The sequence below is a fragment of the Fundulus heteroclitus genome, chromosome 17 (genome assembly GCF_011125445.2).
Source record: "Fundulus heteroclitus isolate FHET01 chromosome 17, MU-UCD_Fhet_4.1, whole genome shotgun sequence".
Lineage (NCBI taxonomy): Eukaryota > Metazoa > Chordata > Actinopteri > Cyprinodontiformes > Fundulidae > Fundulus > Fundulus heteroclitus.
In genome coordinates, this window is record NC_046377.1 from 14,013,918 (window position 1) to 14,029,806 (window position 15,889).

The window sequence follows — 15,889 nt, forward strand, 5'->3', positions numbered from 1 at the left end:
TTACTGAGAACATTTTGAGTTACAGTTGCTTCGGTTCGGTAGCAGCGGTGCACTTGTGCCGTCTGCACAGCGTGAGTGCTTAAGCATTTTTCAACATGGCAAAGAAAAACAGACTTCAGAATAAAAGCTGCTATAAAACTAAAACAAATAAAAAATCAAGTCAATTCTACTAGGATGTCAGTTTGTCCACAGGAAAAGAATTGGAACTGTGATATTTGAAAAATAGGAATTGTTAGAAGAATCATTATTTGTAGTTTTTGTCTTTTACACAACTTTATTAATCTCTCCTACAATATTCATTATGCTTACATCCAGATGGATAATTATGTAAATTATAAAATTGCATAATTTAGATACTTCTTGGGATTATGAAGACAGCCAATAGTCCTGTTATGTAAATCGGAACGTAATAATAATAATAATAATAATAATAATAATAATCATAATAACAATAATGCTTTTGTTTATCTGTTGGGGGACTGCAATTCCAGAAACATGCAGACTTTCTTTATTCAAGATTAACACTAGTTTTAGCTTTTACCCATTTTGTTAAAAACATGCCACACTGAGATACTTTTACCAAGATAGAAACATTTTGAATACCTCATCATTCACACCACTAATTGACTTAAGTTCAGAATGAACTTAAATTATCTTAGCTGAGCAAATTAAGGAGAAGGTAGTACAAGCAACTGTGTTTAGCTTTAAATACCTGCATTGTTGAATAGACACGCAATGGAAGTGAACTTCCAAACCTGTCAGTAGAGCTACAGAGTAATTTGAGCTGTAGCGCCACCCAGCTGTCATTCAAATATCGTTCTTGTTAACATGGTAGCAGATCTGATCCGCTTTCTTCTACTTCTTTTCTTTATTTTTCTTTCTTTGCTCATCTTAATAACCCTGATTCTGTTTGAATGACCAAGAGTATAAATTACACCCTAGAGTTAAAAAAGCAATGTGAACCAAATGCTTCCCAGTCAGCACTAAAATCTAAGCTAAGTAAATAAGATCAGCTGCCACATTCTATCAAATACTACACATCCGATGGTCCATCTCTGGATTCTAGGGCACCTCTGCAGCTGATGTTGCGCAGAATTGGTTTAGATGACGAACACTTCTCCAAACACTGTCATGTTAGGTTTAAGGTGTCGGGCCCACATGCAGAATCACACTCGGTTACACAGGTATAAGTTAAGAATTTTATTCACTCGAGAGGTTCAGACAGCAGAACCAGTCTGCGGACGGGAGGATAACTCAGAGACAGTGGGACGGTCTGGGGAACGAGGTGACGGCTCGGGCAGGCTCGGGAACGGGGAACCGGATCGTTCTAGGAGTAAGGTAAGTGGTTAGTGCTAGCATAGGCTAACAGAGATAACTACAGAGCGTAAGCTTACCACAAGGTGCGAGAGTACGCGGCCGGGAGGGTTGTGTGTGTAAGGACTCAGCTTGATGTTGATGGCAGGTGTTCGGGTTGCCGTTGAGCGGGGCGAGGAGGTCCGAGCAGCACCGTGGCACCGGGATCCTGAACAGCGAGGGGAACCGGAGGTCGTAGGAGTGAGCCTTGGATCCGGGCTCGACTCGGGAGGAGGTCGAGGGAACAGATGAGTCACGAAGGGGATCTTGGAGCTCGAGAAGGTAACCTTTAGGGAAACACAGAGACAAAGCTTTAGCATCGAGGGAAGAACTGGCGAGAGGTCGTGGCTGCTGAAGCATACCGCAACGAAAACACTCTGGCGTCCTCTCGCTGTTCGAACGCTGTTCTTGTAGTCAGTCGAGTGCTGCTGGATGAGTCGCAGGTGTGCGTCTCCGCCCACCAGTCAACCACGAACACCTGTGAAGGGAAAATAGGAGGACTGGCCGGGAGCTGCACAGCCCTGCTGTCTGAGTCCTGACACCACCCCCCCCTCAAGGATCGCCACCTGGCGATTCCGAGGATGACGAGGAGGGACGGGAGGAACGGAAGGAGTCGATAAGAGACTGATCCGGGATGGAGGAGCCGGCAAGCCATGTCCGATCCTCGGGACCGCGGCCAACCCAGTCCACGAGGTATTGAAACCCCTTACCACGCCGACGGGAGGTCACGATCCGCTGGATGCGGCGCCCATGATGGTCCTGGGCGGGTGGAGGGGGTTCGGCCGGAGGGCACAAGGAGCTGGAGACGACGGGCTTGATTTGAGAGACGTGGAACGTTGGATGAACTCGGGAGTGAGATGGGAGACGGAGACGGACAGTTGTGGGGCTGACAATGGAGATGATCTCGTAAGGGCCGGTGAAACGTGGGGACAGCTTCTTGGAGGCTGCTCGGGAGGGGAGGTCTCGGGTGGAAAGCCAGACTCGCTGACCGGGATGGTAACTGGGGGCAGGGACGCGCCTCCGGTCAGCGAATCGGCGATTGGTCTCGGCAGTGTTCTTGAGGGCTTGGATGGTCTGGTTCCAATACTGCTTACAACGGGCGATATGGTCCTTTACTGAGGGGACTGTGATACGTGAGTTGTCTTCTGGGAGTAGAGGAGGCTGATAACCTAAAGACACTTCAAAGGGGGATAAACCAGTGGCTGAGGAAACATGGCTATTGTGCGCATATTCGACCCAAGGGAGGAACTTACTCCAGTCAGTTGGGTTCTGAGAAGTGAGACAACGGAGGGCGGTTTCCAGCTCCTGGTTCAGACGTTCTGTCTGACCGTTGGTCTGTGGGTGATAACCGGAGGTTAAAGTGTACCGGGCACCCAGGGCCACGGCAAACTCCCTCCACACACGAGAAACAAACTGTGGACCACGGTCAGACAGAACCTCCTGCGGAATTCCGTGGAGGCGGAGAACGTGTCTGACCAGGAGCTGGGCCGTTTGAAGTGCTGAGGGAAGCTTTCGGAGTGGGATTAGGTGACAGGCTTTAGAAAAACGGTCGATTATAGTGAGAATGGTTGTCATTCCTTGGGACGGGGGAAGACCGGTGACAAAGTCCAGGGCTATGTGGGACCAGGGGCGCTCAGGTATGGGTAAGGGCTGTAGGAGACCCGCAGGCGGTCGGTTAGATGGCTTGTTCTGTGCACATACGGGGCAAGAGAGGACAAAGGTCTTGACGTCACGGGATAAGGAGGGCCACCAAAAATGACGGGAGATGAACGTGTGGGTACGGTGGATGCCAGGGTGCGCGGAGAACTTCTCAGAATGGGCCCACTGTAGGACTCGGGGACGGACGGAAGTGGGAACAAACAATCGGCCAGGAGGTCCGGTTCCGGGGTCAGGTTCAGTCCGCAGAGCCTGAGTAATCAAATCCTGGATCTCCCACTGGAGGGCACCAAAAACACAGGATGGAGGGATGATAGTGGCTGGTTCCTCCTCCGAGTCGGGGGGAGAGTGAAGGCGAGACAGGGCGTCTGGTTTCAGGTTCTTGGAACCGGGGCGGTATGAGATGGACAAGTTAAACCGAGAAAAGAAGAGGGACCAGCGGGCCTGCCTGGGGTTTAGCCTCCTCGCTGTTTGAATGTAGGCCAGGTTCTTATGGTCGGTCCAGACGTGAACGGGCTGCTCGGACCCCTCAAGCCAGTGGCGCCACTCCTCCAGGGCGAGCTTGATGGCGAGCAGCTCTCTGTCCCCGACGTCGTAGTTTCGTTCTGCTGGGGTTAGGCGTCGGGAGAAAAAGGCACAGGGATGTAGCTTATGGTCTGGGTCTGAATTCTGGGAAAGCACTGCTCCGACTCCCGTATCGGAGGCGTCAATCTCAACGATGAACTGCTTCTTCGGATCGGGGTGAACAAGGACGGGGGCCTGAGAGAATCTCTTCTTGAGATCGGCGAACGCTGAGTCAGCTTGGGGATTCCATATGTAGGGTACTTTGACTGAGGTGAGGGAGTGAAGGGGAGCGGCGATCTGGCTATAACCCCGGATGAAGCGCCTGTAAAAGTTGGCGAACCCCAGGAAGCGTTGGAGCTGCTTCCTGGTTTCGGGGACTGGCCATTCGAGGACTGCCTTGATCTTTTCGGGGTCCGAACGAACTCGTCCTCCTTCTAGAATTAAACCAAGGAAGGTTACTGAGGACTTGTGAAATTCACACTTTTCAGCCTTAACAAATAACTTGTTCTCAAGCAGGCGTTGGAGGACTAGGCGCACATGTTGTTGATGCTCAGAGAGGTTACGAGAATAAATAAGGATGTCGTCTAGATAGACGAACACAAACACATTTAGGAAATCTCGGAGGACGTCATTCACTAGGGCTTGGAAGACGGCAGGGGCGTTGCATAGGCCGAAAGGCATGACTCGGTACTCAAAATGACCCAAAGGAGTCTTGAAGGCTGTCTTCCACTCGTCCCCCCGGCGGACCCGCACCAAGTGGTAAGCGTTACGTAGATCTAATTTGGAAAAGACTGTAGCTGACTGAACCGGTTCAAGGGCCGAGGAGAGAAGGGGAAGGGGATACCTATTCTTCACCGTAATAGCATTAAGACCTCGATAATCAATACAGGGACGTAGAGAACCGTCCTTCTTAGAAACAAAAAAGAATCCTGCCCCTAACGGCGAGGAAGAGGTCTGGATAAGCCCGGCAGCCAGGGACTCCTTAATATACTTTTCTAGAGCCTGACGCTCCGCCTGAGAAATATTATAGAGACGGCTGGCCGGCAGCGGGGCACCCGGCAGGAGATCTATAGCGCAATCGTAGGGCCTATGCGGGGGCAAGGAGCAGGCTTGTGATTTACTGAAAACCTGCCTGAGGTCGTGATAGCACTCAGGCACCGATCTTAGGGACTCAGGATCTGCCTGAAGGGGCGGCTGCGGCGGGGCCTGACAAGAAGGGACCGCAGACTGTAAACAGACTGCATGGCAGTTAGACGACCAGGACTCCACCCGGTGGTCCACCCAGTTAATGTGGGGATTGTGCTGTTGTAGCCAGGGGACGCCGAGAACCAACGGGGCGTGTTTTACGGGAAAAACAAAAAAGGAAAGCCGTTCTCTGTGATTACCAGAAATAACTAACTCAAACGGCTGGGTTCTGTAGGAAATACTCGGGAGATCTCCTCCATCTAAGGCCGAAACATGAAGTGGCGAATCGAGAGGAAAAATCTTCAGCCCCGCCCGTCGGGCGAAAGAGCTGTCAATCAAATTAAAATCACACCCTGAATCAACTAGGGCGGATAACGAAAGGGTAGCTCGAGGAGAAACAATGGTTGCTCTTAGGCAAAGCCGCGGAGGAGACGAACAAGTTAACTTAGGTTGGTCCGTCGGTACCTCCGTTATTACCGACGGACCTGATCTTTTGGCCGTTCAGGGCAGTTCCTAACATAATGAGCAGCGGAGGCACAATACAAGCACAGCCTTGAACTCATGCGCTGCTCTCTTTCCTCAGGGGTGAGCCGAACCCGGCCCAACTGCATGGGTTCGGGTGGCGGCAGCGGAGGATCAGCGGGTCTAGGGGGGTCTCGCTCGTGGTACTGTGGCCGAGGAGCGAGCGGTCCGAGAGGGCGATTCTTTGAGCGGGAACGGAGACGATTGTCTAGGCGGATAGCTAGTGAGATAAACTCATTGAGCGTAGCTGGTTCCTCTTGGCGGCTTAATTCGTCCTTAAGGGACTCGTCTAATGCCTGGAAGAACACAGTCTTCAACGCGCGCTGCTCCCAGCCAGCCGCGGCGGCCAGTGTGCGGAACTCGATGGCAAAGTCAGCCAAACGTCTACCCCGCTGTCGGAGAGCCAACAGTCGCCTGGAGTCCTGAACCTGGTCTGCCTCTGCGGCGAAGATCATCTTAAACTCAGCCAAAAACTCATCAAAAGTAACACCAAACTGTTGGCAGTCAGGGAAACGTGCCTCAGCCCATCTAAGAGCGCGACCCGTAAGTAACCGTAAAATAAAAGTGATCTTAGCCTCGTCTTGGGCAAATAAACGCGGGGATCGGTTAAAAACTAAAGTGCATTGAAACAAAAATCCTCCACAATCTCCGCTGTCTCCGGAGAATTTCTCCGGAGAAGGGGAGGAGGTTTCTGTACCGGGTGATGACGTTGCAGGAGGGACGACAGGCTCAGGGGCGGGGCCGGGCGAAGCCGGAACAGGAGGCTGCTGGTTAGCGCTTAGCATAGCGGTAAGCTGGCTAATCTGGCCGGCTAAACTCTGCAACTGGCCTTGCAGGCCCAGAACGGTGGATTCCAGCCCCCTAATTTGATCCTGCTGGGCCGCTACGGTCCCACCGAGTGTGTCTGCTGGGTCGAACTGGTGGCCAGAGTGTTCTTCTGTCATGTTAGGTTTAAGGTGTCGGGCCCACATGCAGAATCACACTCGGTTACACAGGTATAAGTTAAGAATTTTATTCACTCGAGAGGTTCAGACAGCAGAACCAGTCTGCGGACGGGAGGATAACTCAGAGACAGTGGGACGGTCTGGGGAACGAGGTGACGGCTCGGGCAGGCTCGGGAACGGGGAACCGGATCGTTCTAGGAGTAAGGTAAGTGGTTAGTGCTAGCATAGGCTAACAGAGATAACTACAGAGCGTAAGCTTACCACAAGGTGCGAGAGTACGCGGCCGGGAGGGTTGTGTGTGTAAGGACTCAGCTTGATGTTGATGGCAGGTGTTCGGGTTGCCGTTGAGCGGGGCGAGGAGGTCCGAGCAGCACCGTGGCACCGGGATCCTGAACAGCGAGGGGAACCGGAGGTCGTAGGAGTGAGCCTTGGATCCGGGCTCGACTCGGGAGGAGGTCGAGGGAACAGATGAGTCACGAAGGGGATCTTGGAGCTCGAGAAGGTAACCTTTAGGGAAACACAGAGACAAAGCTTTAGCATCGAGGGAAGAACTGGCGAGAGGTCGTGGCTGCTGAAGCATACCGCAACGAAAACACTCTGGCGTCCTCTCGCTGTTCGAACGCTGTTCTTGTAGTCAGTCGAGTGCTGCTGGATGAGTCGCAGGTGTGCGTCTCCGCCCACCAGTCAACCACGAACACCTGTGAAGGGAAAATAGCAGGACTGGCCGGGAGCTGCACAGCCCTGCTGTCTGAGTCCTGACAAACACTAAGGCCTTTAATATTATGGCCATGCACATTTTAGAAATCGCCTACTGGAGAATGCAGTTAAAAAGATAAAGTGCACTTAATGCATAACAGTTTCAGTTTTAAAAGTTGTGAATATTCAGACTGGGTTTGACCAGAGCTGACAGCTACTGCAGATACCGTAGAGCCTGTGTCCTATTCAGAAACTACCTTAATATTCTCTGTACGTTTCACTTTGCTCGCACAGCCTCTGCAGAGAAATGTAAATGTGCTAGATAAAATGGATTTTCAGTGTCATTTACTTTTCTAAAGAGCTTTGCGCGTGATTTTTGTTCTTCCAGTGACAACGGCAGAAGCCGCATCTTGTTGAGCCAGCCACTTAGGACAAATTGCAAACCCTGGGGCTATTATAGTCTCTATGTGCTTTTTAATAGAAGTCTGCACGAGCTGGTGCAGTGACTTTGTCCTGCAACTAAGTGAAACAAGATTAAAGTCAGAATTCGGCCATTTTTGGTTACTCAATTTAATCTGAGTTGACATTAGGGTTGGTTTATGTGCTCCAAACCAGTCCCCATGTATACACATCATTGCGATACAAAAGGCAAGGGTAAATCCTTATAAGAAGTAAAAAAAAAACAACAGTGTTGATTTCTAGTTTGTTAACTCCCACTTTTCTGTAAATAGAGATTTCCAGTGAGGAATACTGAGTGTTTTTTTTTTGTCAACTTTTAATTCAAAACATTCAAGGCTGAAATCTCCTCTGCACTCTTGTCATTGAAGGAGTTGGAACAGAACAAGGAATTATTTTCATTTTAGAGTGAATGAAAAGGATCTCGCAGTGAATGGGGAAGATAAGCACTCATTTCTGGACACTTCAAAAGATGCTGACACCCTAATTGTTCTTGGAAATTTAAATAGGTTTCATCTAGTGTTTGAGCAGCTGCTAGACGAGAAAGGCAGTTTTACATCTCTTTCCATATCCCACAGTATTTGAGTCATTTAATACAGGCTCAGTTAATGAGTCGATCAGTTTCAAAAACATTGAAATTGTGTAAGGGCAGAAGAGATTTCTGTAGAAATAGCTTCCATAAATATGTGTTTAAAATACAGTATGCTGGTAAATCAGCCTTAGATTTTGCCTTGCAAAAATTAGCCTATACCGTTTTGAACTTTTAACATTTTGTCACGTTACACTGCATTGAACCTCTTGTGCTTTAAAATTATTTTATAACCACAATGGCATGTAAAATTGTAATGTTAGGTAGAGAAATAAGAGGTGGGCATTTTTTCAGCCACCTTGAGTCGATACTCTATAAAAACACTTTTTGCTACACTAAAACAGCTTTGCACATCTGCAGATTCACATTTCTGCCTATTGTTTTTTTAACAAAAAATGTATAACTGAATCAAATTTAATGGATAGAAGCTATAATTATAAATTTTTAAGTTTTTCCCCAACTGTATTTAGGTCTGGGCCACTCATGAATATACTTTGATCCAAACAATTCCTTTAGAGCTCTGGCTGTATGTTTAGGGCTGTTGTCCTGACAAAAGGTGACCCCCCCCCACACACACACACACCCCAGTCTCAAATTATTTACAGAATCTTCTTCATTTGGCCCCATCCATCTTCCTATCTACTGAATGGGCCAGGGAAGCTTGCTGCTAAGACCACAATCTGATTATTGTTTGTGAAATTAATTGGAAATGCATGTATCATTTCCCTTTCACCTCAAAATTCTGTGCTACTTTACATTGGGTTATCTCATAAAATCCTCATAAAATTCAATATTGTGGTTTAATGTGACCAAATGTTGTGAAATAGTAATGACTTCTTTTTTTAAGTGCTGTATTAAAATGCCATCTTAACAAACAAACCAGTAATTGTTGGAAAGAATATAAGAACACTTATATTCTTTCTTTAATCTTCAATTTTGCTATGCATTTTCCAACCATGCTCCTCTTTTTACATTATACATTGTTATATATTTTAATGTCCATTCGATTATCTTTGCACCACCATTTGCATACAGTTTTAGTTCTCACATGTCATTTTTATTGGAAAAATAATTTTTTACTAAATGGTACTTTTCACGTAATTTTTGTAACGTGTGTGTCTTTGTTCTTAACATTCTTCTTCTAGGTGTGAAACTTTGCCATAAAGCAATGAAAACAGATTGTCTGTGTGTTCCTTGTGACGTCCAAGACGCAAAGCAATTAAGCATGTCCTCATCTGTGTTTCTCTGTCTTTACCAGATCGAAATGTTAGAACACAAATACGGCGGCCACCTCATCTCTCGGCGTGCTGCCTGCAAGATCCAGACCGCCTTCCGCCAGTACCAGCTCAGCAAAAACTTTGAGAAAATCCGCAACTCTCTGCTGGAGAGTCGCCTGCCCCGACGCATCTCCCTGCGCAAGGTGCGCGTGCAAAACACGGAGGGCTTCTCTGCTGAACGGGCCCTGGCAGAAGGCTGCAACTTGGCAGGCATCCCGTTGGTGCGCTCGCCGTCCCTCCCCGCCTCGGTCGGAAGCACCTTGACCGACCTGGAGGACTCGTTCACGGAGCAGGTCCAATCGCTTGCCAAGTCTATCGATGATGCGCTCAGCAACTGGAGCCTGAAGACCATGTGTTCTCTGCAAGAAGGCGGCGCCTATCAGTTCACCGCCGACTCCTTCAACGCAGCAGCAGCGGCCGCCGCTGCTTCGGGTGTGGTGGGAGGTGGCGAAGGGGGTGGTGTGGGGCAAGCAGCAGTTCATCAAGGTCCAATTGACCCAAGCGAGCTGTCGAGGAGCGCCAGCAAGCTGATGATGGCGTTTCGGGACGTAACAGTGCAGATCGACAGCCAAAACTTCAGAGTTTCGTCCTCAGTTATGGAATCCTCGACTTCAGTCACGCTGGGCAGCTGCATTCAACAGCAGGGGTCCTCCGCCACTGTAACAACCGCTTCCTCAACGACAAGCCCCACGGCAGCTCCTGTCACAGATCGACCGTCAGAGGAACCCCCACCTCCAGAGGCGCCCACAGAACCGATGGATGCCCCACCTCCACCTCAAGAGCCCCCGCCACCCCCTACGGAGACAGAAATCGAAGAAAGTGAGCAAGACGTTGAATTTCCTGCCCCTCCCCCCAGCGAAGAGGAGCTTAATGAGGAGATGCAACCTCCCCTTACCCCTCTAGACAAGATGTCTGCCATTCAAAGCATAGAGGAGGTGGCACCGCCGCCGCCGCCACCTCCACCCATAGAGCCCACTCACGTCCCTCCACCGCAGGAGCCTATGCTGCTGAGGAGCTCTCCTGTGGTGGAGCCTCTCGATGTCAAGAGATGTGGCTCAGAGACGGCGGACAACAGCTCGGAGCAGATGAGCAGCAGCAGCACGTCCACCGAGGTGCGCTCGACATCTGAGGCCTCCTCCAAAGAGGCGCTGCAGGCCATGATCCTCAGCCTTCCACGCTACCACTGTGAGAACCCCGCCAGCTGCAAATCCCCCACGCTGTCCACCGACGTCATGCGGAAACGCCTGTACCGGATCGGCCTCAACCTCTTCAATCTGTGAGTGATGAGTGTTGTTATTAATTATTCTCATAAGACTTTCAGGATGACTGTAAGCTGCAATAGAACGTACAATTACAGATAAAAATAGGAAAGATGTGTTAGAATAATAGAATATGGTAGATCATGGCTTACTTAAGGTTTACAGTGGTTATTAAAAATGCTTCTCTTTGATATTAAGGTGTAATGAGCAAATATGTAATGCATTACCTTGCACAATAGCCCTTGAACTTTCCAAGATGCAAACTTCATTGCATTTTAAAGGGAATTTGTATGCTAGACTAGTACAAAGTGTTGGATAACCGTGAAATGAGCGAAAAAGCAGAAATAACCCATCTCTGGAGAACCACATCTCACTGCAGTTCCAGTAGTTCTGTAACTGCGGCATTGTTTGAGAACACCCTTGCATGAATTCACTACTTTAGCTATTGTTCTATAATATCACACCTCACCAGTTAGGAATTAATAAATAGAGACTGTCAACCTTTCTGCTATTATTTCCTGAAAATCAGGTAGTGTCCTGAATTTGTAGCTTTGCTCTAAATGACTTTAATAATTGCCTTTGGAACTTATTAGTAGTTATTTCTAGCCAAACCAAACCTGTTGTTGCACAGCAAAACCACAAGGAATCTTGAAATGAATGATGGAGCTGATTGTGGAAACCTGTTCACAAATAAATCAAAACACAAAACCAGTCCCAATTTAATGTTGCAGTAATAATATTCTCCAGCAAACCTCGGAACACATTAATTTATACCGAGATTAAATGACAATCCGAAGGATACTAATTAAGTGACTTTTAACAAGAGTGCATGCAAGTTATATATTTAGGTCTATAAGACTAAAATGAGCCAAAAAACAAATGCATTGTTTACTTCTCATATTTTCATTTGAAAAGAATAAAACCATGTAGCATTTTCCTTTCTCTGTAGAATATATCCAATTTCATTCTGTTGACACACATAGACTCCAAATATAATACATTGAAGTTTGTGACCATATCATGACAAAGTGTAAAAAAAAACAGGGTGTGAATACCTTTGCCGCTTTTTACACGGGGATTTCATTTTATTTTCTTGAGCTATGTCTACTCTGTTAAGCTTTTCCACTTAATTCCTGTGAGCTGAACAGAAAGAGTTAAAGGAAAGATGACAGCAGATTTATTGATTCAACACTGTGTGAACAGAGAGATTTATGGAACAATCAGTTACTCCACTCCTCGTCTATGTGTACCTGAACTTTAATAAGGCCCCTCGGACAGAAAAAGAGCTTTTCCTCACTGATCCCTATTGTACAGAAAAAGCCAACAAACTCTACTAGATGTGAATGGGGGCAATTATTGAGACAGAGGAGTGTAGGGAGTTCGATATATAGGAAAAAAGGGAAAGAAGTTTGAGCACCAGGTTTTTGTAGGACAAGATGGGCATAATATTATTGTGGGGGGTTGGAGGCACTAGGTATACCAGTCTGATGTGCCATAGTCACTGCTGCTACTGATGTAAAAGTTAAATTCCTGAACACCACATACTGTTTAAAAATGACTGTACTGATAGTGCCAGAAAATAGATCCCAAGTTCAGACAAGAAGCCTCCTAAGATACAAGATAAGAAAAAATATATTACTAGTATTGTCAAGGTGATAAATGCAAGGCTTGGTATTTTTCAAACATTTGTTATACATTTTTTCCCAGGTCTCTTTTACTTGACAGCTCCACAAAAACCCTAATAAATGATAGCTTGAACCTGGAATGGGTGCCACTGGGCCACAAAGGTTGTAATCTAAATAAGATGCTAATTGTATTCTGCTGGACCTCAACTTTATCTGTTTTAGTGTTACACCTCCCTAAAGTGTGCTCTCGAACACCATAAAAGGCTAAATGTGGAAAAGAAATCCCAGGATTTTCAGTGGAAAAAAGGCTTCTGATATCTCTTTAGGAATTGCAGTAGAAGAAACAATTTTAAACTGTATTTGGATCTTTTAGAACTAGCTTGGTTAGCATACCCAAAATGAATATAATAACAGTCTGTGTGTTTTACCGAATGTATGGGGCTCAAGATTGTAAAGTTCAAAGAATCCATGGGCCACATTATTCTGCAGTCTCATTTTCTATAAAATCTTGATGAAAGCAAAAAAAAAAAAAAAAATAGGCACACGAAGGAAAAACAACGTGGTTTGTATCAACTACATTCTACTTCTAGAAGATTTTTAGTGATAATACATTTATTGAATTGAGGTTTAAAGCCCACACAAAATAATTTCTTGTGTAAAACTAAGTCATCAGGAGTCACTTTGGAAATCTGTACTGCAGGCATTGTAGATCCTTTCTAAGATTCTTACTTTCTCCAAATCCAATATTCTTCATAACTTCATAACAAAAAGATGTTATGAAGTTATGAAGCCTCAAAAAGATTAAACTGTTCATGTTTTGTGTTCTTTTCAGCCATAATGTTATATGGTTCATGTCTTGGTCTCTTACAACCTAAATGAATCAGAGCCTTGTCTTTGCATGTTGCAGAAAATAGTTTCCTTTTCAAAACATCTTACCTCTGTGTTCTTTCTCCAACTCAAATTTAAACTGATGCTAAAGATGGCTAACTTTAAGTTGTGTTTTCTCGCTAACAGCATCTCAGTAAAACTTGATGTTATAATGATCTGGTAGCGGTCAGGCATGGTACACTCATTGACTGGAAAAAGTTTGGAGTTTTTAGAGTGTGACTGGCTAGTTTACGGCAAAGCAAAGCACAAAGCCCGCAGTGTGCACGCTTTTCACACTGGGGACTTTCAAATTTAGCGCAGCATTAGATGGTTGCTTGTTTGTACTCCTCCTCCATGACAGCGTGTCTTCTTATAGAGAAGACAGATCAGGAAAACACGTATGGCTGAAAGGTTTGGCCCCTTTCGGCTACTGAAATCAGAAATTTGCGATGTAACATTGCACCTCCCAGTGGGTGCACCGACAGCTATGTATTTATAAACTACTAATTCTGACTTTGTCAGAATATGTATTTATAAAAGCAATATTTGATTTTTGCTAAATAAAAGCCAAATTAGCCGCACACTGTCCCTTCATTGCATCTGTATGAATTCTGTAATGTTAAAACCATCAAGACCATATTAGACAGAGTGGATGGACACATCTTTGCAAACTGCTTTTGGCAACAAATCTGGCCTGGTTGATGTCAAGCAGCTGTTTTGAGAGGACGTTTATAGGTAAAAATATTAGTAACAAATAAGAAGTTCCAATCCCCAACACAAACACAGGTATTTGTATCACAGAATATCAGCCCTAAAGCAGCTGGTCACAGTTTTTTGGATAATACAAATTGAAATGTTTTATACCATGTTTAATGCCTCAGCAGTGTAGATAAATAAATAAATAAATAAATAAATAAATAAATAAATAGTAAGATGGCATGTCCTTACTGAGAGCTGCCTCCAGCTTGATTCAAATCCCAAAGTCTGATTCATTACTTCAATGGATTTGCTGAAAACAAATGCAGATCAGACGTTTCGACATACATTCACCCATATCAGCGGCACATTAGTCCAAGAAATTTTTTGTTTGCACTTGTTTCATTTTTAACTGAAGGTTAAAAAAATATATAAACTGAGCTGTTTTACCTATTTTGTTTATTTTAATAGGTGCTCAATTCCAAAGGCTGCATAAAAAAGCCCTGTAAATGCAAATTCACTCTTAATTTTCTGTTTTTTAAAACTAGACAGCTGGCTAGAGTTGTGGTTACATTTTTACTCTTTATGATATGGGGGATAATTGTGGAGAAATAAAGTAATCCTTAAAAAAAACAATTATGTGGTTAATAGTTAAGTTGGGAAACATAAGCTGCTTTAGTTATAAGCAGGGGTTTGCTGTGGTAACCCGATGTGTGTGCACGTTCCGTCCTTGTTTCCTCTGTGGATGCACACTTCTAGTGTTTATGTATCCAGTTAGCTGTTCATTGTAGCTCCGCTGCTCTCACTGTATACTTTGAAAATGGCTGAAAGTCGCAAAAAGCTAATTCTCTTACAAGTGTATGAGGAGAAGAGGAAGGCCTCAGAAGAAAGAAATAAGACCAGATTGTATTTGCGAGATTCTTTCACTCGATCCCCCTGAAGAGCGGAAGAGCAGGTAAGATGGTCTGGCACATGCGCGCAGTTTTTCAAAGTGACTTGGCCAATATTCTACCTACATTTCCGGAATAATTGTCCACTACACCTTTAAGCTCAAATTAGTTACAGTAGTTGTTGGTAAAATGGAGTAAATAAAAAAAACATCAGAAAAACAATCTATATTGTTCTGTACATCATCGAGCTATATACATTTTGCAACTTGAATTAAGAGATTTAGTAGAGATAGTAGCAATCCCAATTTATAACTTTTTACATTTGAGACCTAATCGGACCATGAGACCACCGAGAGCTGGCTTTCCTATTTTTCTCTTTTTGTTTTGACCAATTTATTTTTACAAATGTTTTAAAATTTACCCCACTTTGTTGCTAATAAAAATGTGTGCTCTTACCATCCTCTTTTGTCACCACAGCAACATTTTTCTCCCTGTGTCAACACCTAGCACTTTACTCCGGCATATCCGGCAAGGTTCTTATCTTGTTTTGACTTTGTTACTCTTGACTAGATGCTGAGGGCAGCCAGTCTCAGTCAGGTCAAAATCCAAGAGTTGTAAAATAAACCTCTAAGCCTGCATTTGATTTTCTTCAGCAGTCTGAGCAATGGGCAGAAGTTCAGAACAAGCAAAGCAGTGACAAGAACCCAACAGTTATTTTTATCAGCCTCACATCAATTAACTGGGATCCTTATTACAATACATGCACACCAGGCACAAATGGCACATAAAGCTTTAGATAGTTTGAACTGAATTTCTTGTCAGTTAAATGTTTTTTGATAATTCAGCAATTTTTAATATCAAAGAAAAAAATCCCAGAGTAAATACTACACACTGTTTTCAAAGGATGATTTCTTTATTAAGAGAAAAAAGCTACCCAAGCCCCCCTGGCCTTATGTCAAGATATAATTGCCTTCCTTGATAAATCACAATATAATTGTAATAATCATTTTTTGTTGTTTCATGTAATCCTGTTTTGTTGTTTGTTGTTTCACTAGCCAAACCCTAATTACTGCCAGACTTGTTGAATCAAGCAATCACTGAAATAGAACCTGACTGCATGCAGTAGAATGATGTCATGGTGCAGCCTTGCCTGCTGCACCATGGACATTTCATGGCACTCTCCACCTTCCATACAGCTCCTGATTCCATGCTCAGTAATCATCTACACCTGTCAGTCACTAATCAGCTAGTACTCATCACACCTGTCAGCCTCCCTATTTAAGCTCCCTGCATTCAGTCCTCCCCTGTCG

The 15,889-nt window shown here is 45.2% G+C and overlaps 1 protein-coding gene across 3 annotated transcripts in view; it reads left to right on the forward strand.

The window, feature by feature from the left end:
* iqsec3a (IQ motif and Sec7 domain ArfGEF 3a) overlaps nt 1-15,889 on the forward strand; it is a 137,242-nt gene that overhangs the window by 48,089 nt on the left and 73,264 nt on the right. For all 3 annotated transcript variants that reach the window (XM_036149021.1, XM_036149022.1, XM_036149020.1), the window contains one exon: nt 9,224-10,518. In XM_036149021.1, coding sequence (XP_036004914.1) covers nt 9,230-10,518 — 1,289 coding nt within the window. In that variant the 5' untranslated portion in view covers nt 9,224-9,229. The remainder of the gene's footprint in view (nt 1-9,223; nt 10,519-15,889) is intronic.